At 38.9% G+C, this 24,806-nt stretch overlaps 1 protein-coding gene across 2 annotated transcripts; it reads right to left on the reverse strand.

Moving 5' to 3' along the window:
* LMOD3 (leiomodin 3) lies at positions 1-24,138 on the reverse strand. Of its 2 annotated transcripts, XM_063291565.1 has the most exons (4): positions 24,128-24,138; positions 10,633-11,064; positions 3,624-4,943; positions 1-516 (listed from the first exon to the last, which is right to left on the reverse strand). In XM_063291565.1, exons 2-4 carry the CDS (start codon positions 10,924-10,926, stop codon positions 490-492), a joined length of 1,641 nt encoding a protein of 546 aa, XP_063147635.1. In that variant the 5' UTR covers positions 10,927-11,064; positions 24,128-24,138; the 3' UTR covers positions 1-489. The 2 variants fall into 2 exon arrangements, with proteins under 2 accessions (XP_063147635.1, XP_063147634.1); XM_063291564.1 differs by lacking the exon at positions 24,128-24,138 and having other exon boundaries at positions 10,633-11,111.
* Positions 24,139-24,806: the final 668 nt, after the last annotated feature.

Consider the following 24,806-nt stretch of genomic DNA (forward strand, 5'->3'; position numbering starts at 1 on the left):
TTCTTCTGAAAGTTGCTGTTTATTTCTCTTGTAACATCCTTCATCTAACAAAAACAAAATCAGTTGTGATTAGCAAAAAGATAATGTTTTAAAACTGGCAGGTATGCCACACAACTACAGGTGAGTAGATGAATGAAAAAAATGAAACCACAACAGGATGCCCCACATGCTTCTGTAAAATGTAGAAGAGAAGGTGATATGCAGGCAGTAAGTTTTACTGAAAGGACCTATGAGTGTGGTAGCACAATGATTAAAAGAGACAAGCGAAGTATCCCTTTCTACTTCTGCCTCTCCTAGACAGGAAGATACATCTGGTTGCTTGAGATCGTAGGTTAGCAATCATCACTTCAACAGACTGCATGCTTCAAGCATTGTTCCCATGTCGTCATGACTCCCAGCTGAAGGAAGCAACCCCTTGACACTTTCTGAAGCAACGCTTGGATAGTCTGGCTGTTTTTCAAGTTGGTTCCTTCAGCAGAATGGGGTGGTTTATACCAACTCTTTGGGAACGGGCACCTGTGCGGGAACAGCAATAAAATGCATGAATGGAACAAGGGGATGGCGAGAGAGAAAGAGAGAAAGCTTTTAAATGATAGAAACAGCATCCACACTACAAAAGATACAATAAAGCTGGAAAAAATTAACTTTTTGGCATGCCTTCTGGCAAAACATATCAAAGCAGCTCTTATTCAGCAAAGTATGAGGTGAAGCCAAGTTATGTTTCTTGAAGCTAACTTGGTTGTAGAGAAATGTTATTTAACAACTCAGGGTTTTGCTGCTCCGCAAATAAAACCTTTACTCTGTACCTCACGCCAAACCTATGTTCCCACCGCACGTCAAAGTTGCGATGTCATTGATACCTATTGGATGCAAGTGGCACAACAGATCAGAGCCACAACATTTTGGGAACAGCCTTATCACATTTTGTGTATCTGGTAAAAAACCTTAACCTGTTTTCGTTTCCTGTTGGAATAGGCAGCCAGAAGTTCAAACACATCCCAATGCACTTATATGTTTCTTTATTGTATCATATGGAACAATATATATTATTCTCATGGGGGAATGTGAGTTTTTTTTAATAAAAAAATTGTAATCACATTTTGTTGTCAGATCTAGTTCAGTACAATTGTTATTTTAAGTAGCGATTAGGTTGCCCCAGAGAATCTGACAAACAAGAAAAAGTTAACACTGCCTTGAGTCAGTTCATCCCATGTGCAAGTAGAAATATATTGTTTTTAAATGTGGAAAGTATAATTTTTTTCTTCCTAGATAATGTAGTGATCCCCTAGGATGAAAGTTCAGCATAGAATTTAGAACTTACTCAATTATGCCCAAATCTGTATTGAAATGTGACAAAGATTTTGTCTCAGTTTTGTTCATCAGGATTCTAGCCAGCTGCACTTATAGTAATATCCTGTTTAAGTTATAGTTAGTTGCTATATGCAGAAACAATGCAATTTTCACGCTAAACCCATTGCTAATAATTCGTACTTTCTAGGGTTGATTTGCAATCCCTGTTGTGTTTTTTCTACTATTTGAGCCCTCACACCTGCTCTACGAAAGAGTCATGTGTGGGCTGGTGATCTAGCATTGTTTCCTCCAGCACATTTATCTGCATCTAGGGGGAAATAAGCGTACTGAAATATTGGAAATGAATACCCCAACTCCCGTCCCCCAGCCATCTTTACCTGGAATAACAGTTTCCTTACAGAAATGTTCTGAATTTTGATAAAGGGGTTGTTTTTAGAAATGTTCCCCTATCTGGTATAATATACAGAACTTTTCTAGAAGTTTAACTGTCCACAGAAAAAGTGAGTAGGGTTGAGCATTATCAAATTATCAAATTAAATCTATTTGGGTCTTCTGGCAGTAAAAAAAAATTATATATCAAATTAAATAGTTTTAGCCTGATATTTTTGGGGTGGTGAGGAGAAGCATTCCCTACAGTTTTAAGTTACAACTGAGAAGGCTGGGAGATCGGTGGGATCAAATCTAGAATGTTTGAAAAAACTGACTAGGATTGTCCTATGTTTTCTCTTCTGGAAAGAGAATTCACCGACAGTGCCATTATGCAAGGAACTACCAGTAGGTGTAATGCATACTGCTTGGCTTCAACCTTGGAAAATTATATCTGCACCTCTGAGGATGGCATAATTAACTACTTCACTCATTAACAGGTGCAACATACTGGCCTTGCCCCAAGGGAGAGCTTCTGAGGCATCCCAATCAGCCTAAAGAGAGAGATCTAATGCAGAGCTGGTTCGGTGCAAAGCCAACCTGCTGTGTAAATGAGAAGGGGGGATTGTGGCAGAAAATACCCTTCATGTCATACAATGCTCTTAGTAGCTGGCATTTGAGAAGCCTCATCCCAACTTGGAAAGATTTTTAAAATTTCTCAAGTGTAGTGGCTAGAGAAGGAAAGATCAAACCAGTGAAGCCTCAAATCTGTTAGCTCTCTTTTATCCACCTGCTTGTGTTTGTGTGCATATGCACACATGCAGCACAGAGACATGTAGGGATACGGTAATGCAAGACTAAGCTGAAACCCACATAATGCTATCAGAGATCCTTAAGATATTGGAGTTGTACTTTTGGTTACCAGACTAATTAAAATGTCGCAAAGGATACCTTAGGTTTGACATTAGGTGTTAGTTTTATTGGACATGTTCCAAGCATCTGTAACTTCTGGAGCTTAGAACCTTGCTAAGCCTCCTTGTGTCTATTGACTGCTCACCTCTTGACAAAAATGCTACTAATGTCACAGGCCAACATGCAGCGTGGAGGGGGATGAACAGGATGAACAGGAAGCAGGACTGTCTGCAGAATTATATGCAAGACTTGAGACTCCACTGAGGACATGTGTTTTAAGGAGGTGGGGCTTATCCTGCATTTCTTGTTTTAATACTGTACATTTTTTCCAAGAAGGTTTGAACACAACAGAACAACAATAATCCAGTGGATGGCAACTGGGGAGAAAACCATTTCTTCAGTGTAGAATGCTTGTCTGCATGGACTCTTTCTGATCCTTGTCAAAGAAAGGCTTATTTTACCAGAAAATTTATGATCAATATATAAGCAAGAGTGAAAAGTTCAGTTTTATTTTCTACAGTTATTTTTGAAAAATGGCTTGCATGGCTGAGCAAAAGATAGATCTGGAGCTGATAATAGATTTCTAAATTATCTACAGCAGATCAGTAAGGTTCCTGCTTTTGTTTACTTTTAATTATTTACTAATAATGTTGGCCACGAAATGCTTTTCTTTCCCCTACTTGTACTGTAAACATTTACTCATGTTTACAAGTAGAAGTTAGGGGAAGGAGCAGCCATTTTCCTGATGCCCTCCAGATATTTTGGCTATGGTTTCCATAATCTGTTGCCTGTAGCCATGTTGGTGGGAGCTGAAGTCCAAATATCTGAAAAGCTGGAGGCTGACTATCTCCCAGCTCAAGCAAAGAAATCTTATGGTAACTAAAATTGGATTGTTGTGTGAAAGAGAAAAGCTTTTAATTCAGGTTGTATTTTATCAGCTATTAATTCTGCTTCTTCTAAGAGCAGCAATCAAGTAAACACCTAAGATGGACTTACTGAATACAATCCTTTTTCCTTGGTCACCCCATACTTACCGGTTTCAGATAAGCTACGTTACTCTGACGAATATCATTAAGTAGCTTGTCTCTCGGAGTGATCTCAACCAAAGGAGGGGGCCTTCTTCTTGGAATAGGTTTTAGGGTCTTGATCACATCTTTGAGATTGGTTTTTTCAGCTGGCTCCACATACTCCTGTATAGAAGGTTTGCGCTGGATTCTTTTGAGCTTCACTATTTTGAAAGCAGGCACATTGCCACTGCTTTCATTTTCAGGCTCTGCTTTCCTAGCAGGTTCATTTCTTCGGCCAATAGATGGGACTCTGGGAACTGGTGTCACTGGAGGTTGCATTGGAGGAGGCATCATTGAAGCAGGTATGGGTCCCCCTAGCAATTCCCACATCCCAGGAGGCAACCCAAGTCCATTCTCTAACATGGCAATTAGCTCTTTCTGCTGCTTTAACTGTTGCTGTTTTTGCTCCTCTATCCTTTTCTGCCTCTGTTTATCAAGGTTTCTGCTAAGTAGATTAGTGACCACCATTCTGGGACCTGGAAGTTCGAAGTGATAGCCTATCTTAAGAAGTGTAGGGTTGGCTTTCAGGAGCCTGGCAATTTCCATTTCTGTTTGATGACCCAACATACTTCTCTGATTGTGGAAACGTAGCTCTGTAAGCTTCTCATTGTACTGCAGGCATCTCATGATGGCAACAATTCCTTTGCCTGAGATGAAATTAGAATCAATATTCAAAGTGGTAATACTCCTATTTTCACGCAGCATGTTGGCCAAGGCAAAAGCTACATTGTCATCTGCCCCAACGTTGGCTAAACTGAATGTTTTGATGTTCTTGTTCTTTTTCATGGCATTGACAAAGTCCACTAGCATTTCCTTGGGGATGTTCTCAATGTTGTTTAAGTTGAGTTCTGTCATGGCCGGGTCATTTCTCTGGACTTTTCTCAGGCTTTCTTCTAAATTAGTTTGATTTCCTGAAGGCCGTGCACTTAATTTAATAAAACTGGTGTCTAGAGCTAATTTTTTGGGAATACTTAACTTTGAATCTTTCTTTTCATTCTCTCCTTCTTTTTCACCTGATTCTCTGTATGATCCTTTACTTTCCTCGGTGCTTTTGCCATTCTCATGATCATGAAGTTTTTTGGTTTCCAGATCTTTCTTCTCTGTTTCATTCCTTTCTTCTTTTTTCTCTTCTTCTTTTCCTTCTCCTCCTCCTCCTTCTTCTTCCACTTCTTCCTCATCCACCCCTTCTTTGTAATCTTTTACATCTTCATTTGCAGCATTGTTGGCCACTGGGTTTTCATTGCTAATTTCAGCAACATTTTCTTCCGAGTATTTTGTGATGGGTCTCTATAACAACAGAATGCTAAGAGCTGAAATAATTTTAAATAGTTTTGCCACATCAATTGAACAAGACCAACAAAGTTGATGTATTTGTTTTTCTATCATAAAGATTTATAAGTTTAAAAGGAAGTGCATCATAATATATTTATATGCTACTATAAGGAGCATCAAGATATTAAATTATGTTGGCATCCATTCCCTCACCCCCACAAACACAAATGTTTTGATGAGCAAGGGTCTAAGTATTCAAGACAGCAATGTAATTATTTCACTGAAGCCCAGATATTTACTCAACACATCCGTTTTTCTTCTGTTGTTGTTTTCTACTGAAATTCAGTGACTTGGAGTCTACTTGTGAACTACAGCCCTGAATTATGCCACTTCCTCAGCCTACTTCTTTCCTTTCTGTTCATAGCACAAAACCTAAAACAGATTTCAGTAGTCTTTGTGCTAACTCTAGTCTACAAAAAGCATGTTTGCTGTTATTGTGTGCTATATAACTGAACTTCCTAGTTAAAAAATGAGTAGTAACTATTTTGCCATTGTATGCATTAGTTTCAGCATAGTTTTTGTAAACAAGGGCTGATTTGAAACTAATAATAACCAGACATCTAAGGAAGAATTTTAAAAAATAATGGAACAGAGTAGCAGTTGCACCAAGTAGTCAACCTGGCTGTTTTTGGTCCAGTCTACAATATTGGATGTTCTTTAGACCATACGTTATGATAAGACATTGGATCTAATATGTATAGATGGCAGGGATACACATTTAGACTATGTGGAATAAAAACCTGAGCGTGACTATAAACCTGCTTATGTGTCTTTTCATACTTGCCCCTTCTTCAAATATGCATATCGAGAGCCTTCAGGATAAGTTCTACATAATACTTGCCTAACTCTTCAAACTACATAAAACTGTTATGCAGCCTGCCCAATCAGGTAGTTTATAATCAAATGAAACTAATAAAATAACTAACAAAAGAAATGAAGATCAATTAAAATGATCATTTGGAAACACCCATAATATAATTTTTCAGTCTTGTTCCCTGCTCTTCCACCAATCTCTTTTCCTTCCCCATCCACTGGATGGAGGAATAAGCATCCAGAACTACTGCATCCCCAAGCGACACTTGCTAAGAATGGTTTAGAAGAGAGAAATAAAATAAAACATGATCCCTTACTATAGTATTCATGCATTTTATTATGCTTTATTGTGAGTGTTACCTCATAAGGGAGAGAAATGTGATGTGAATTTATTCCTATCTCAGAGTTAAGTCTGTTTAAATACAAGAGAATGTATCTCAGGCACAGTTTATTCTTAATTCACGTGTGTTTCTCAGTGGTTCCATAAACTCAATTTCTTTTAAGCGCTGTGCTATAATATACAGTAAATTTAGTCACAACTTGGCATACACCACACCCTTGTAGGGGCTAAACACTATAGCTGAACACACTTCCTGAATACCTCTGGAATGTTTTCTGTACACCATCCTAGCAATTAATGTCTTCCAGAGAATGGCATGAGGTTGAACCCTTGGCAGTCTAGTTATTGAGTACCTCAAGAGTCTTATTGGAGATTATCCTGTCTCCAATGCTATTTAATATATGTGTGAAACTGCTCAACATGGTTGTTAGGAAATATAAAGTAGGGTATCACCAGTATGCTGACAACACCCACTTTATTCCTCTGTAACATTGGAGTCATGGGAGGCCACAAAGGACCTAAGCTGGTTCTGGATTGTATGAGGACCAATAAACTGAAGCTGCATCCTGAGAAGATGGATTCAGCACATCCAGAAACTGAGTGGGTTCAAGAACTTGGTCCAGGAACTTTGGAATTGCCTGCTCCATATTACATGGGGATATTCTTCCTATGAAGGAGAGGGTTTTCAGTTTGGGGTGCTTCTGGATCCATTATTGTTGGTGGTGATCTTTGTGCTACCAGTACCTGCTACCAGTCTATCAGCCATTCTTGTTCTTCGTCTGGGATAACTTGGCCATAATGATTCATGCATTGGTAAATTCAGGATTGGATGACTGTATTGCATTCTATGTGGAATTGTCCTTAGGCTTAGTTTGAAGATTATAACTACTGCAGAAATTACTAGATCCTGCATATGCACATATTATACCTGTTAACACCTGTGCTAAAAAATCTGCAGTGATTGCCAGAGGTATTCCTTTGTTTGTCTTTTAATACATTCTTTTTTCTCTACTTTTATTTTGAAATATTTACCTACTTTTAGTTTGAAATATTTACAGGAATTAGGATCATCTTAAATTGTACTAGGATTCTTGGTAATAAGAAGCATTTGCTGTAACATCCATAACACGTTTATTATTTTTATGATTTAATTTGTGAACTGCCTAAAATATGTAATTGTGGCAGTATAGAAATATTTGAAATAAATAAATAGTCAGTTCTCTTCACTCCCTATCTGTTTTTTCTAAAGTACAGTGTGGCACTCAAGAAATAATAATTACTTGTCTTCCATAACATGTTTAGCCTCAGCACTGGTAGGAGAAAATACATCTCAAAGGGGATTTTAACAGAAAACAATTGTTCTTTTTAGATTTTTAAACAATCATAGCTCACATTATTTAACAACATATACTTTCTTAAAGAATCCTGCTCCTTATTTTTTTCTGGTAGTGTGGATTCCAGAATTCACATAGTTTCCAACCCCATTTTTAATTAGGAATCAATCTCCCTGTTTGTTAAGAAAACTTAACAAACAAGATTTAATCAGGAGCAGGTGAAAGATTCTAACTGCCCTTATTTTGTGTGCCTGTTTGTTAATACTAATAACATCAGACTTTTCCTGGGAATCTGAGAAATCTTTCTGTGTTATGTATACTATGGATATACCACCTTCTTCTGGCTGAAAGCCACTCACTGGGCCTTTGATAATCTGTATTGATATCCTGCCTCCCAGAATTGGTCATCAGGTCAAAATTTAGATTTCAGCAAATTAAATTAAAATAATTACATGCTCTTACATACTCTAAATATAATTTCTGTTAATATTACTTCTAATTAAATAGTGAAAGTATGATGATGCTATTAACAGGATTATCTGCTGTTAATATGATTAAATATACATGAATTAATTCATATATTAATTAATTTCCCCCTTATTAATAATTTCCCACTTATGTTACATTAAAAATCACCAATTATGGATTTGAGCACCAATGTTTGAAACAGCTGTTTGGACTGCATTCAAACCTTGGAATAACATAAGTTGTGGATTTTTGAGTCCATACAATAATTTGTAGCATGGAATTAAATATTTGATTCATGTAGATTCTCATTATTAAAAAGAAGCTTAGTTTCGGTTCAGCTAACAAGGACAAAGATAAACTGGTGGTTCCTTCATTCAAGCTTTTGCTTTTTTTTTTAAATGATACAAATTGAAGCAATTAATTCAATTAGTGGGGCCAGGGCAGTAAACAAGCTTCTCTTGGCACTTTTCTCTGTGCCTTTTGCACTGTTTCTTCTACGCCTTGCAGAGGATAGTATTTATTTACTTACTTACTTACTTACTTATCTGAAATACTTAGATAGCTGCTTATCTTATGCACTATAGCCCTGGACAGCTTACAAACAGCAATAAAAAGGGCAAAACCCACAAAACCATCAGAAAAACTCTGAGCCCCCCAAAAGACCATCCCCACACATCAACCAAGACCTTTACTGGGCTCCAGCCTTGTCCTACCCTAATGCTTGTGAGAAGATCCAGCTCTTCAAGGCCTTCCAGAAGGCTAGGCTAGGTGGGTGGGGGCTGCTGGATCTCCATGGGAAGGGGGATTCACAGGGCAGGGGCAGCTACTAAGAAGGTGCTAGATGGCAACATTTAAGGGAAGGGTTCTGGAGTGCGCATACCCTACCTGACCTGGTGGAATGGGCAGATATCTTCAGGGAAAGTACTGTATTTTACTATTCATCTGACCATTTTCCTCTCCTCCAGAGCTTTTTTCAAACCCATTTGCCTTCACTGACATCATTTTTAAAAATTTATCTATCCTGTTCATTTCCTGATGTTCCGTTTCTGCCTTTAACTTCATCTTGGCCCTGTGAGCTTTCTGAAGAGAGATCATATCGCTCCGCCTTTCTGTCTCCTGGTCTTTGCATCATGTCTCCCTGGTCTTTACTCTTTGGGAAAATCATTTGACTATTGTTTTGTCTGGGTTGCCTTAATAGACTGTACTGGTTTAGTTTTTAGTTGCTACATTTATATATGCCTTTGGTGACACAGATTTTTTTTTAAAAAAATACTGCCTTTGTGGCATATTTTTACTGTGCTTCTGTTTTTGTTGGTACATTTTTGTAGCACATTAATGTGAGTTCCTACAGCAATCCGTTAGTTTTTCATCTCCAGAAGTTCTGTTTATGCAAATTTATCAAGTTGTTTCTTCCATTTATCACAACTGAGTCTCCTCAGGCCCACCCACCAATCTGGCTTGCCATTCAAGGAGCTGATCTGGTACACCACAATATTTGGAGGACTTCAGAATGAGAAGGTACAGCTCAATGCTCATGCTGTGTGGTTTCTTAGAACTAGCAGTAATACAAGAGCACCACTTTGCTCTCAAACTTCACTACAGCATCCAACTGCTTCTATGTGGCTCAGTGTTTCACTGAGGCTAAATCACAAGACAACAGTTGAAACATGAACCCAACACCTATCATACTAGAAACAACTGAGAAAGTGCAACACCTTATACATGTTTTTTCTTTAAGATCTCAGGCAAAGCTATGGCCTAAGTCAATGTTTCCAAACTATGGCAACTTCCAGATATGTGACTTCAATTCCCAGAATTCCCCACTCAGTATGATCATTGCTGTGAGTTCTGGGAGTTGTAGCCCACACAACTGGGAGCTGAAGTTGGACATATTCAGAGTACACTGAAGTGGGTCCAGATACCATGGCTTAGGCAGGTTCACTTCGCTCTTTATGGAGGATGGTCTTTATTGGAAGGCCTTTTCCTTATGGATTTTTTCCCCAGATCTTCCTGAGTCTGTCTTGTAAAAATCTTGTAAAATATTCTCCTCCATACAGGAAATATTTTAGTTTGCATAATTTAATTAATCTAATAACTATTTATTATTTATTTATTAAACAAATTCATACAGCTGCCTGGAAGGAACTCTGGAGGGTAAACAGGAATAAAAACACAATACAGTTAGTTAAAAAAAAGGGGGGGGGAGGTTTTGATGTTAATTATTAATATAATAAGTTTGTTGGATTGGGATTTCTAAATTATTTGATGGTAATAACTTTTTGTATTTTGTAAGAAGCAACAGTAAGGAGTAGAATATCATGTACAGTATTTTAGACTGTTCTGCTTAGAAATAGGATTTTTCTGGACCAGCCAGATTGGAGATGTAAATCTTATCCCTAGGGATCCATGAAGTTATTTAAGCCATAAAATCATAGAGCTGGAAGAGGCCGGCAGCTTCAGCCTGCTGTTTAGTGCAGGAATAATATAAATTTTATATTGGTATGTCTTAGTTTACTACATGCAAAAAATATTCTAAAGCCTATTGTAAGGTAAGCATGTCTGCTCAAAAGCAAGACCTGCTTGTTGAAAGTGTGTATAAGAGCATCCTGGTAGCAGATGCTCATCAAACACCATGATGAAACATGGAGTAGAGCAAGTATGCAGAATATTTGCCTTTCCTGCTCCTTACCTCTGAGGGCAATAGCGTAACCGGTACCCTTTCATCCTCATGCATTCGTCTGGATGCCTTCTCCCAATACAGGTAGTCAACAAGGGATCTGTGATCAAAGTTTCCTGTTGGGATTTTCTCAGTCTGATCCTTCTGTATCATTCCAACTGGCACCTGGGGGTCTGGAGCCATGACTTCCATTTCACACTGCAGTTCCCTCAGTTCTTCAGGAGATAAGTTTGCTAAGATTTCATCTTCATCTATCTCTCCTGAACAGACTTCCTCTTGGTCAGAGTTTTGGCTGTGCTCAGACATGTTTTTTATTGATAAAAATAACCGCTTTGAGGGAAACAATTGCCCGTAGTAGTAAAAAAGATAGCAATTCCTTCGGCAGCCTTATGAAAAATCTTCAGTGTTCCTAGGTGGGTGTGTTTTTTGTCAGAAAGAATGGCACTGCTCTGCCTTAGATGATGCTTCAGGAAGAGTGAGAGGGGATTGAAACATATGGCACATCTAAATTAAGCAGGGCTTGGCTGGAGCAAGAAAATTTATGGAGGTGCTGCCATATTCTGTTTTGAGCAGTTTGTGTCAGCTGTGTAAGCCCTTTTGACATTTCAGTACAGCTGCTGTATTGCTCAGGGCATCCATCTCCACAGTCATATTCTAGAGGATTCCCATAGTTATACAATTTTAAATGTCTTATGATATCTACTAAATTTTAAAATATAAGAAAATGATGGCTTGTGCATAAATTATATTTAAATCAAGTTTAGGGACTTTAAGATTTGTACTGGTGACTTTATGTACCAATAGTTTTCACACTCGATCAGTAGCTTTACAGCTGTTTCAAAATGATTGATTTGTGAAGGCCAGATTAAATAACATTGGCAAATATCTCTGTTTTTATTGACACCAGAACTAAGGAATGCCCTTGGAAATATTCAGAGTCACTGACAAATCATGACCAGGACAGCAGCAGCAATAGCAGTAGCACTATTAACTGTAAAAGAAAATGAAAGTAGTATTAGACTATAATGTACATCATTCAGCCTTTTTGAACGATTGGCTGGATCCCATAAACAATTATAAAGCTATCAAATCTGGTGTGCAAAGATGTGGACAATCACTAGTTGAGAGCAAAGAGACACAGAAAACTCTCTCTGCTGTCATTTGATGGTGGCCTAGATTGCTGTATCTGGTAGCTTTACAAATTATCTATAGAGTGAAACCAATGGGTGACTATCTACTGGATTGTGTTAAAAAAAAACCCTGCACATTGTGAATTATTTGATTCTAATAACTGACCTTGGCATTTCCTAAGAATTGCAAAAACGATTTATGCTTTAAAATGGCAGTTTCACATAATGGTGATTAAAATCCAGTGGAATAAAAACAAATAGAGTCATAAATCTTCTCTATCACAATTCTGATTTGCTCACTCCCCAAGCAAAAGATTACTTGTATGAACGCACGTATATTTTTTGAAAAAATGCACATGGCAGTTTTGGGAGGCTGCAAGTAAAGGCTAGCTGGAAGCTTTCTTTCCAGTGCACATCGTAGAAACACAAGTTATATTTGCCACGTGTGTGGTGGAAACAAGAAAAGCTGAAACCCTGTGCCGCGATCACTCTGGTGTCTCACTCACAGCTAATTTCCCCTCATAACTTATTTTTTTCTGTGAAGCCTTTGACTTCATCCCTTTGCATTCACCCCAAGTGAAATATACTTCATATGTATGTATTTAGTATACTGTATTTACCTGAAAGAAAGATTTATTTTTTCTCTAAATAATTTACCTTTAAAACAGGCTGTTTCTGTTATATTCACTGAGAATATGATAACCAAGATGGATTCTCTTTCTTCTTCTGCTTCCAGGAGGTGATCTTAAATTTGGGTTACCTTTCTTTCCAGTTGAATACAGTTTTGCCTCTCCTTTGTTAGATCCTCTGTTTGCCTACTTTTATTTAGAATGAAAACTCTTTGCTTACACCATTATGGAAAACCCTACCCTCACAATGCTATTGTACACAATTTGTAGGCTCTCAAGATCTCCATACAAGATTTTTTCTTCTGTTGTGCTATCCTCATATTGTGTGCATTTTATATGAAAGCATTCCAATTATCCTTTGATTTCTAATGATATTTTTATCTGTATTCATTTGAATTCTATCAGAATTATACTCTACAACCATGATCCCAGGTGCAATCTCACTTCCTCTTGCTCTTTTGATTCTACACACAATCGGAGGGAGAGTCTTTCTCTTCTTGCTGGTGGGGAATAAATACCCTGTTCAATGTCACCATCAATTATTTTTCAAATGGAAGTCTCAAAGCATTGCATTTGAAAATATATGTTAAACTAATTACATTATACCAGACAGTCCATTTTCAAACAAATATACATAGAATAAAAAATAGCAATTCACCACTCAAAGAAAAAGGGGAAAAACAGAAAAAGATCAAAAGCCTATAATTCCAAATATATTCACCTGATTTTATAAATCTTCAAAAAAAAAAAAAGCTAACCTTTCAATATTAACCAAGCCTGTTCAATATTTTTTTCCAGAGGGAAAGGTAATGTAACATTTTCTGATTGACAGAATATATAATTTTCTCAAAAATTGCTAGCTCACAGATCTCTAAAATCCAATCTTTTATATTTGGAGTTGTAGTAATTTTCCATCTCCTAAGGGTTATTCTTTTTGCTACTGTATTCCTAGAACACAAAAAAGCCAACTTTGTTCAGAACATGTTAAGTTCCTCATAGTAGGTATATATTTAATACAATATGCATGTCAACGATTTCTTGATAATTCTGTCAACATATTGTATAACACTGCTCCAAAAGGAGTATAGCGAACATGACCATAACATATGAATCAAAGTGCCCTCAAATTTCTTCAACACCAACACAAATAATCATTCGTCTATCCCTTGCAAAACATTCTAGATGGTGTCCAATAAATGTGAAAAACAATATTTTGGTAGATTAATTTCAAATTTAAATCACAGGACATAAACTTAGTGTTCTTCAAGATTTGAGTCCATTGGTTTGGAAGGACTGGAGTTTCCAATTCTTGATTCCAAACTTCTTGTATATTTGTTGTAGATATTTTGAGCCATTCCTTTAACTTTTGATAAAAGAATAAATTAGATTTAGAATCTAAAATTGAATAATAACATATCAAGGCAGGTTTTCAATGTTCCTGGTCTCTCCTCATCACAGTACTTTTAAACAATTCCAATGGTTTTTTTTTTCTGTTTCACAGAAGTGTGTCAGTGGCTAATTCCATAAAGAACCCGACAATTTCTCTTGCAGCAGAGATAAATTACAAAACAATTATCTATTCCTGTTTGCACTGTTAAGCATGGAATAACAAGAATTTCATGTCTATGTCACGGGGTGGGCAATCTGTGGAATAACAAGGATTGAATGTCTACATTCAGCAGTAGACTATCTGTCCATCTGGGTGCTAGATATCAACTCCCAGCAACCCCAGCCTGCATAATAATAATGAGGAAGAATATTAGGACTTCCACTGTGCAAAATGTGGAGGTCAACAGGCTGCCTGCCCTGCCTTGTGAGGTAGTCCAGACAAGAAGTAGACCCAGATGAACTACTCCTATTTTATTGTAAGATTCCATGACAGAATCTTGCAAAACAGAAAGTATTTCCCCCCTCCTCTCTTTTTATTTTATTTATTTATTTGTTTTAATTTATTTTCTATCCCGCCTTTATTATTTTTATAAATAACTCAAGGTGGCGAACATACTTAATACTCCTTCCTCCTCCTATTTTCCCCACAACAACAACCCTGTGAGGTGACTTGGGGGGAGAGAGACGGACTGGCCTGAGGTCACCCAGCCGGCTTTCATGCTCAAGGCTGGACTAGAACTCTCCTACTATGCCTGATTGGCTCTTGGGCTGAGAGAGAGGGACTGGCCCAAGGTCACCCAGCTGGCTTTCATGCCTAAGGTGGGACTAGAACTCTCCTACCACACCTGATTGGCTCTTGGACTGAGAGAGAGGGACTGGCCCGAGGTCACCCAGCCGGCTTTCATGCCTAAGGCAGGACTAGAACTCACAGTCTCCTGGTTTCTATCCCAGCATCTTAACCAGTAGACCATACTGGCTCTCAGTTTTTTAGTCTCTGGAAAACTAGAGAGGGTCCCTTCTGAAATGTTTCCCATGCTTTCCCCCACTTGTGGATTGAGCTGCCTCTTAACAGACCGTTGCGTAGGCTGCAGGTCTTTCTCTTTTCTCCCAAGGTCATTCCCACATACCATTACACCTGCCAAGATTATCACTAAGTATTATTACCTTTGGGAACCTGCAGAAACTACTGTTGGAGTCAATTCCAGGGTAAGCACTACCACATTATGAAAATGCAGTAGTTATCTGTGGAAAATCAGACCACAGTGATTGTTAATCAACTCAGCGAGCAACTTTCTTCCCCTCTTAACCTATCTGCACATCTGACAGGCACATAGAGTCACTAGATGTGTTACATCTGACCTCATTGCCACATGCCAGTTGAACATTCTTCTTTCCACAACAAATAGGAACTACCTTAGCAACCATCTGGACTAGCTTGGCCGCTTGATTCTACCAGAAGGAAAACCTAGCCATTTTTCCCTACTTCATCATCTATTTCACTGAAACAGTTCTTGATTTAACAGAAAAGTTAAGGTCTTCAGCTCAGATGAAAAATGTATATAACAAGAGTTCAAAGAATGCAAACATGCAAAAAAAGTTTCTGCTTTGGACATGTTTTTCATTATTTTCTGCTTTGGGCATGTTTTTCATTATTTTAAGTAAGGCCGTTCCTCTTTTTGAACTTTTTAGTATACAATGAAGCAAGATAACAGATCCAGAAATAAAACATTGTTTCGCATAGAACTATTAACGGGGGAAAAAAATTCCCAGTTGGCACTGTACATAGCATGTGGATGGAAAGCTTTTGGTTTTTTTTTTCCTTATACATAGGATGCAACTTCATGTCATACACTAGAAAGAACTCCAAGAGATTCTGTCACTTTGTACGTGGGCGATTGTGAGATTCTAGATGCCAGTGCATGAACCTGGAGCCCCCTGGGTTCCGAGCACATATCATAGGTCCACCAGTAGAGAATATGGGAATGGATTTCCCCCCCAAGAAAGGCTTGGAGCCTGAGAACCATGAGACGGAAGACGCTTGCTGAAGGCGATTTGCCTTTGCTCTACGGCTTGCAATCTCCCCTTTCCTAAAAAAACATGTGGTGATTTGAAGGCAGAACTAGGTCTCCAAAGGGAGGTGATTCCCTGGTTTGGAAGGGACTTTTGCCCGCTTTTGCTACAGACAGGCCTGTACTAGTGGGGACCTCCACAAAAGAGCCTCTGCAGCAGCATTTTTGTCTTTTCTTTTAAAGTGCCTCTTAAAGACATCTTCACTTTTTGAGTGTTATGCATCCAGAAAATGGGAGGGCCTTCTTTGATGTGGCTCTTGGGGTATGGAACGTAGCCCCACTTTTTCAGTTTGAATATAAAGTGAATATATTATACATACATACATACATTGTATATTCTGTATACAATACAGAATAGGAAGAGGTAGGAGCCTGATAAAAGCTTTTAACTGCTCTTATCAGCCTTCTACCTCTTTATATTCTATTTTAATGGTTTATGGTTTTTCATATTATTGTTTTTGTAAGGATTGTTTACTACCCAGAGTTTTCATTTAAGGTAGGAGGCCATAAGGTAAAGGTAAAGGTTTCCCTTGACGTAAAGTCCAGTCGTGTCCGACTCTAGGGGGCGGTGCTCATCTCCGTTTCTAAGCCTTAGAGCCGGCGTTGTCCGTAGACACTTCCGGGTCATGTGGCCAGCATGACGACACGGAATGCCGTTACCTTCCCGCCGAAGCGGTACCTATTGATCTACTCATATTTGCATGTTTTCGAACTGCTAGGTGAGCAGGAGCTGGGACTAGCAACGGGAGCTCCCCCCGCCGCGCGGTTTCGAACCGTTGACCTTCCGATTGGCAGCTCAGAGGAGGCCATAAACTTTCTTTAAATAAATAAATACAAGAACAGCAACAACAAGCAGGCAGGATGAGGCTTCACAGCGGCTTCTGCAGGATTCAAAGCTTCCATCATAATGAGGAAATCAACAGCATGCCATCGTAATGCAAGCTCTACCCCTTTCATACGTACGTGTGTGTGTGATGTCATTTTGTCTTTGCTCCCCCGCTTGCCTGTAGATGCCTCTGTTGCTTATTTCTCTGAACTGAAATAGCCAAGTTCTAAGCCATTAAACTTTTAAAGCAGTGTTTCTCAAACTTGACAACTTTAAGACATGCAGACTTCAACTCCCAGAATTCCCCAGGCAGCATGCTGCTTTAAAGGTTAATATGCAAACCTTAAATTAAGCCAGGAAGCAGCTGGTAAGCAGTGCAGTTCTTTTTCCTATTCTGCTGCCCTATTTTTTTGCCTTATTTTGTACTACTCAGGCTTCTGAACTTTCTTTAAGGGCAGCCCTACATAAAATGCATTGCAACAGTCTAAATGAAATATCAGCAGGGAACGGATAATAGCTGCCAAACTGAAAAGGCTGCAGCTGATGCACTAAGCACAGCTGTTCAAACACACATATCTGGCCATTAGCATTACTTGAAAATTCAGGGACAGAATAAGATCAAGAAATACTTTCTGAAGTTGGAAACCTGGTCTTTTGGGGAAATAAACCTCCTTTCAAAACAAGTTGAATCAGAGTACTCAACTGATCAGGTTTTATTTTTCATTTCATCCAGCCTATTATCCAATTCAAGGGTATAGACTTCTTTCTTAATATTAAATGAAAAAAGAGCAATGGAGCTGGGTAACATCTGCACACTGGTGCCCCTTCATGCCAAAGCTCTGCATGATCTCTTCCAGCAGCTTCATACTGGTATCAAATAGCATAGAGGGCAAATTAGAATCCAAGGGGACACATATAGCACAGGCCAAACACCCCTGTTATACCTTACCCCCACATATAACTTTTGGGGGAGGTACAGCTGAACATGCATAAAAAATGAAATTAGAATCTATTACCTCCACCATCTTTAGTTACTAAAAGAAGGTACAGGTAATCCTTGCTTAAATATCACAATTGGGACTGGAATTTCAGCTGCTAAGCTAAGTGGTCATTAAGCAAATCTGACCCATTTTACAACCTCTTTTGCAGTGGTTGTTAAGTGAATCACCATGGCCATTAAGCGAACCACATGATCATTAAGCAAACCACATGGTTCCCCATTGATTTTGCTTGCCAGAGGCTGGCTGGGAAGGTTGAAAATGGCAATCACATGACCGCAGGATGCTGTGATGATCATAAATGCAAACTGGTTGCCAAGTGCCCCGATTGTGATCATGTGACTGCCAGGATGCCATGATAGTTGTAAGTGCAAGGACCAGCCATAAGTTGGTTTTTCCAGCACTGTTGTAAGTCTGAACCATCACTAAATAAATGGTCGTTAAGCAAGGACTACCTGGAGCCCTGAACTATTGTCGCAAAGATGGTACTAAAAGCTAGCATTGTGATTTTGCAGCATATCATTTTGCCAGTTTGGAAAAAAAGGATCTTTAAAAAATGAACAAGGAGAGCAAGAAAACTGGCAGATGCCAAGGAAGTGTCTGCACCCACACTGATCCTCATAGTATTCAGGCGTAGATCATTTGCAGGATTAGAAAGCAGCACTTCCAAGCTGGAGTGCAGAAACAGTACATAGCTGCCAGCTGATCCTGAGCCCCAGCATCTCTTTATTTAGCAGCTAACCTCGGGGGATTGAAGAAGATTGAGACAAGAGAGGTTTCAAGTGCACCTTTTAGGGCAGCGTAGTTAAGAGGAATACTGCTTAGCACACAAGGTTCTTGTTGGGAGCATCAAGAAACAACATGAAGTAAAGCAGCATCAGTTCAGTGAAAGAAGTGGGCACGTTAGTCTTCTTTTTAAAAAGAGGGTTCTATTTATCGTCCACAACGCATTAGTGGTTACTCTTTGTTCCTGATCCCTGGGTTCTTAAAAACCAGCTGGGCAACAGTTTACATATCCCACTCGAGAACATCTAACTCAATAAATGGGATGACTGTCTTAGTAAATCTCTTCCCTTTGAAGATCTGCAGGAATGCTCAGTTCAGAAATGAAGCCATATTCCAGTGGTATAACTTTGTTAATGAAGAGTAAAGAAAAACATCAGGGGATGAACTTAATGCAAACTACCCACATAAATGCTTTATCTTTTATTCTAATATGCCAAGAAAAAGTATTTCTCATGACATGAGTTATGGAATATTCCAAGGAAAATGAAATATTGGTGAGGGCAGTTGATTCCATTAAGAAACTGAGCCCTCTCACATTATTGTCAAATAGATGTTAATGGGTTTAATTTTAGTTGGGTAGTGCAGGCTTGTAGCTTATATTTTTTTCACTCATGTTTACCTTGCATTTTGTAGAAAGAGGGCAGATGCTGTCATGTGCAGCTGAAGATTGCTCTTCGTCTACTTTTTTGGAATGAAAGCTTCTTTTCAAAGGGCTGCAGGGGAGGATAGGGTAATATTCAAAAATATTGGATGCATTCTCAGTACATGCTTGGCATAAGAGGCTGACCCTGGGTGCTACTCCAGACAACAAAGGAAACCTGCTAGGATTTGCTAGTCACCATATTTGCCAGCTGATATGCCAGCCACTTCTACAGCAGGTGGGTAGCCCACTGAGGGAACTTCCACACCGCCACCATTTCCCTTTCCACCCCTCCCTAAATCCTAAGATCCAGCTCCCAGTGATCCCCACCACAGCCATTGCAAGCACTCACTAGACATGACTGGGGATCCCTCCAGTTGGCTAATGAGAAAGTGCCAGCATTGACATCCTGCCCCGCCTCTTGATCCCCATCCTTTGACGTACTCTGCTTGTTTTTACAACATGGCCCAAAATAGCAAATGCTGTCCCTGGTTGACTGCCCACCCCACAGTCCAGTGTGAGGGCACCAAGAGGTTACATGGGATCAGGGAGACCAATGGAGCTGGGAGTCAGTTTCTGTCCCTGGGAAACTGGCTCATCCCCAAACCCTAAAGAACCCTGTTGCCAAATTTTGAAATTTGGGGCAATTGAATTGGAAGCAAGTCAGCCTGAATGCTTGAAGTGGCCGCAAAGCTTGCATGGAAGGGACTTTTCCTGGTGTTTTTGTTACTGTAGACATCTTGGGGGGGGGAATAGCAATGGCTGAATCAAAATCAAAGCCACATATATGGGGTTGGAAAAAGCTGGACTTCCCCAATCCTCCTGGTGCCCCATCTTCCCCCTCTCCCCAACAGATACTGCTGAAGAGGCAAATCCCCATTTGGTGATTACTCCTGCCTTCCATCTCTGAATCTGGAGGCTGGAAGGGGAAGTTGGTCAGAGGTTTTGATGATACACAGTGTCATAGTGTAAGGTCAGTGACAAACCATTGGTAAAAATTATAGATAGGGATTTTGTACCTTAAATCACAATTTAGCTATGGTTTAGTTCAGTGTTTCTCAACCTTGGCAACTTTAAGATGTGCGGACTTCAACTCCCAGAATTCCCTAGCCAGCTTTGCTGGCTGGGGAATTCTGGGAGTTGAAGTCTGTACATCTTAAAGTTGCCAAGGTTGAGAAACACTGGTTTAGTTTGTACATTACACTTAGTATGTCATTTAAACCAATTACTCATACTTTAGTTCCCTATCACCTAAATTAATGTATTAGATTCCTACTTAATATTAGCTATTTCATACAATCTGTTATTGATCCATCACTCTAACATCCAGTTCCATTCCACTGGCACATAAGTTAACAATAAAACTAATATATCCTATCCTTCCTTACCACTGTCCACCAAAAGCCAATTTATAACCAGGCCTCTTATGTTATTTTTGGAAGACACACAACCTTCCACTTTATGGAATTTCCAGGAGAATTCCAAAGGAATACACAAGGAGCAAGTCAAACTTTGTGACTACCATCAAATGGACAACTAAGAATGCTTTTTAAATAGTACAATTAAGAATTCATATAGGAATCTTAATTTTTGCTTCTGCATCCTGGAACATAGTTATTTTATATCATGCACTCCTAAGCACAACATCAATCTCCCTTGCCTTCTAAACCCCAGTATAGTCATCTATGATATAGTCCATAAATGGATTCCTGATGTTATCAAATAAATCAACTGTGGTCAGTAGCTGGCATCTTATTCTCTCAAACCATACCAGGTTACAGAAGCTATCCATTCACGGCTTGGAAATCTCCTGCTGATTTCTTGCCTGTAAATAAAGCACTTAGCTGTCTTCTTATATTTCCCTGATCTGCAATCATTCCATCTTGAGGGCATGAGCTTGTTTGATCTGCTATGTTAAGGTCATGGTCTTTGTTGTGACCTCTGCAGATAAATCATCAAGAAATAGGCAATAGCGCTATCTTTAAGGGGCAGCCCCTTTAATTTGGCATTTTCACTTCTTCACTGGTGGTAGAGCTATGTTCAATGAAGAGCTATTGTCTAAGATGAGGGTTAAACTTAGTCCATGATGTCAGGAACTTTTTTGTTTAAGATAGCAGGTAATACAAACTAGAATCTGAACAGTTTCTAAAGGTTTGTGTAACTGAGAGTCCTAAGGATTACCAAAATATTTTAATGTATTTTGTACCATTACAAAAAGGTGTCATGAAGTGGAAAACTATTGACTGGGTGGAATTAAATGCTTTGTCCTGCCTGATCTTGCTATGGAATTCTTTTGATCTTTCCCAGCACTCTCTGTAACATGAAATTGATCCAAGGTTATGTTACAATGAGAAATATCATCATTTTTTAACATCTGGAGTGGATGTATTCATCCATATCAATATATCCATCTATTATACTATTTCCTTTTGGGATAAGTAACATTATGCAAAGTATAGGAAATAATTAAGAAATAGTAAGGTAAAGATGTAGAAAACATGAGATGAGAAAAAAACAAAAGGAAATAAAGCTAAATCTAGTTTTTTACAAATACTTAATTGTTTTTGCACAATTGCTCTGTTTTATGCAACTTTTCTCATCCACAGCTCCTTTCACTTCATCACCAAGCATCCTGTCTCTCAACAACTCCTACACTTCTGTGGTACCCTGTAACATAATCTTTTTTACTCTGTTCCAAGCAACTTCCGCATCCTCTTTCCTTATGCTCACTTTCCATTAATTCTGTTGGGAGGGTAATCTATCTTCTAATACATTTTCATACAGGACTCGTATTTTCTCTTCCTCAGTCATTCTACTTTCATCCTGCTTTCTCTTACTACTTTCCCTTTCTTCCATGTTCATTTTTCCAAACACCCATTCCTGACACTACCAAAAATTGGTCTCTCACACATTCAGAATCTCTAATCAGTCTTTTATCCTTCAGTAATTCTCTCAATCTTCCATCACAATCAAATAAATCATATTTTTCAAATCATTCCTTTTCCATGTTCATGCATTAATTATAGTTAAATCACATATTCAGAAGAAAGAAACCTTTTTCTAAGCACTTATTTACCAGTCAGCTCTCTGCTTTATTCTCTGAATGGCCCAATCACTTTTTCTCTAATCTAGCTCATTGACTACAGTCCAGGGGAAAATATATACAGCATGTATAATCTGGAGTATTTTATATTGCACATTTTAATAATTTAGGTGGAGGACAGAGAGGGGGGATTAGTTTTCTTCCAAAAAAACAGTACACCTGTCTTTTAATTTTACATCTTTTGGCTCCTTGATTAGGAAACTATATGTTTTGTATTTTTTTCTATTTTAAATTGTGGCTCATGGTTTCATCTGAATTTTTGTTTACAGTTTGTTCCTGTTCTAACTAAAGAAGCAAAGCAAAACAAAAAAATATTCATTTTAACTGGCTCTTTATTGCACCATTTTTAATTTCTTGGACCAGCACTATCAGGCAAACATGTATATACATAATTTACATATAATTTATTACATACACAATACAGGGTATCTACAGATTTTCTCCAAAAGGTTGATGACATGAAAATCTTTTTTTAAAAAAAGTTAATTTTAGTGTGATGGAAAAGAGATTTTCAGGTTAGAATTCCAAGATATAACTAGAATCTTAACATTGCAGCCAAACCAACTGGACAACATGAAAAGACTTTCTAACTATACAAATAATCTCAGTGCTGTACATTGATTCTGAAGCAGTTCTCTTGATATGAATCAAACTTAGTTCCACATCCGTTTGAGTAGGATTGGTGCTCTTTCATGTATCCAATGGTATCTCTTTCAATATATCACAGATCAAGGACACAAAAGCCAAACTTTCCAAAAAGATGATCTGATGTAAGAAGCAACGAGGAGGTTAACATACACCGTTTCTGATGCAAATCCTTATCTATTGCCTGGGCAATTATAAAAATCCCAGGAACTGGATCACATACACATTGTCTTCCAAAGTTCTAGCCTTTCATTCCACATCTGAAGTAAAAGAGAAACAGCACCCCTCACAGCCATCAAGGCCTCCTCCTGTGTCACCATTTTAATCCTAAGTAGCAGGGTCATCAAAACATGCCTCAAGGGCCTTAAATGAGGAATGGATTCTATTTTTAAGATAACTGATGGGACAAGTGCTGACTTCAAATACTTATCAGAGCAAATACTGCCCCACTGGTCTCACATTTTGTCTGAGAACCACTCTGCCAGAATTCACCTCCTTTCCTGCTCTTTTTACGTGGACCCTGTGGTAGTGCCAGGAACACGTTGCACAAAATGAACCCATGAAACTTAAACCTTTCCTCATTTCTAAACTTCTTTGTAGGAAGGCCTTATGGAGTCTAGTGCTGAAGAACACACACAGGCATGGTATCATGGTATTATATCCCCTTGTTACCCTGTAATATGATATCAGGATGCTAAAGAATGCAATGATAGTTCCATGTTAACAGCATCAGCTTCACTTGTGTTTTAAGATGCCTTGAGAGACTCAGAGACAAGATACAGGATACAATAAGCTTTATCAGAATTGTAGAGACAAGACACAAGGTACTAGAAGCATCTCCAACAGATTTCCAGCGGACAGTGGCCACAAGGTATGTTGTGACTGCAACTCCCAAAATTCCTGGTCAACACCTGGGGCATTTATTTATTTATTTATTTATTTAGATGCATTAGGTCCTCCAACTCAACACTGGCTCTCAGTGGCATACAAATTAAAAACAATTATAATACCTAAAGGAAAGTAGAAAAGAATAAACACGATTGGGGGTATAAGCAGACACTATAACCCAAACAAATAATACATGTGGGATGGACACACCCTCAGCTAGCCCAGATGTTGGGGGAAAAACAGGTTTTCAAGGCTCATTTAAAAGACTGAAGGGTTGGGCTTATCTGAATCTCAAGGGAAGGGGGTGGGGTTGCTATTCCAAAGGGCAGGTGCCATGACAGAGAAGGTGTGTTTCCTGGGTGCCATCCAATGACACTGCTTAATGCATGGGGCATGAAGCACACCCACTCTGTCAATTCTTATAGGATATGCAGAAATAATGGGAGAGGTGCTCCTTCAGATAGCCAGGTCTGACACCATAAAAGCCTTTAGAAGTAATCACCACACCTTGAATTGCATCCAGAAGCTCACTGGTAACCAGTGTAGTTCAGGTAGCTGAGGTACTACATGGGCTTACTGAGGTATGCCCATAACTGCTTGTACTGCTGCATTCTGGAGCCGCTTTAGCTTCTGAGTGGTCTTCAAGGGCAGCCTCATGTACAGTGCCAGCTGTAGTCTACACGCGAGGTGATCAACACATGAGTCACTGTAAGAAGGGACTCCCCATCGAGGGAAGGGCACAATTGGTAAGCAAGATGAATTTGTACAAAAGCCTTCCTGGCCACAGCTGCCACCTGCTCTTTGAGCTGTGAGTCCCAGAACACCCCCAAATTATGCACCAGATCTCTTTGGAGAAGTACAAGTCCCTTCAGGACCAAAGATGGAGAATCTCTTGCACTGGAAGAATCATGAACCTACTTGGTTTTATCATGGTTAAACTTAAACCTTTTCCTCTATATCCAGACCCCAACAGCCTCCAGGCACTGAAGCAACACCAGAACTGCATCACTTGATTGGCCAGGTGATGGACATATGCCTGACCTTCTATTGACAAATGACCTCACTCAGGGTCTTTATGCAGAT

Source organism: Candoia aspera, chromosome 2, assembly GCF_035149785.1.
Source record: "Candoia aspera isolate rCanAsp1 chromosome 2, rCanAsp1.hap2, whole genome shotgun sequence".
Classification (NCBI taxonomy): Eukaryota; Metazoa; Chordata; class Lepidosauria; order Squamata; family Boidae; genus Candoia; species Candoia aspera.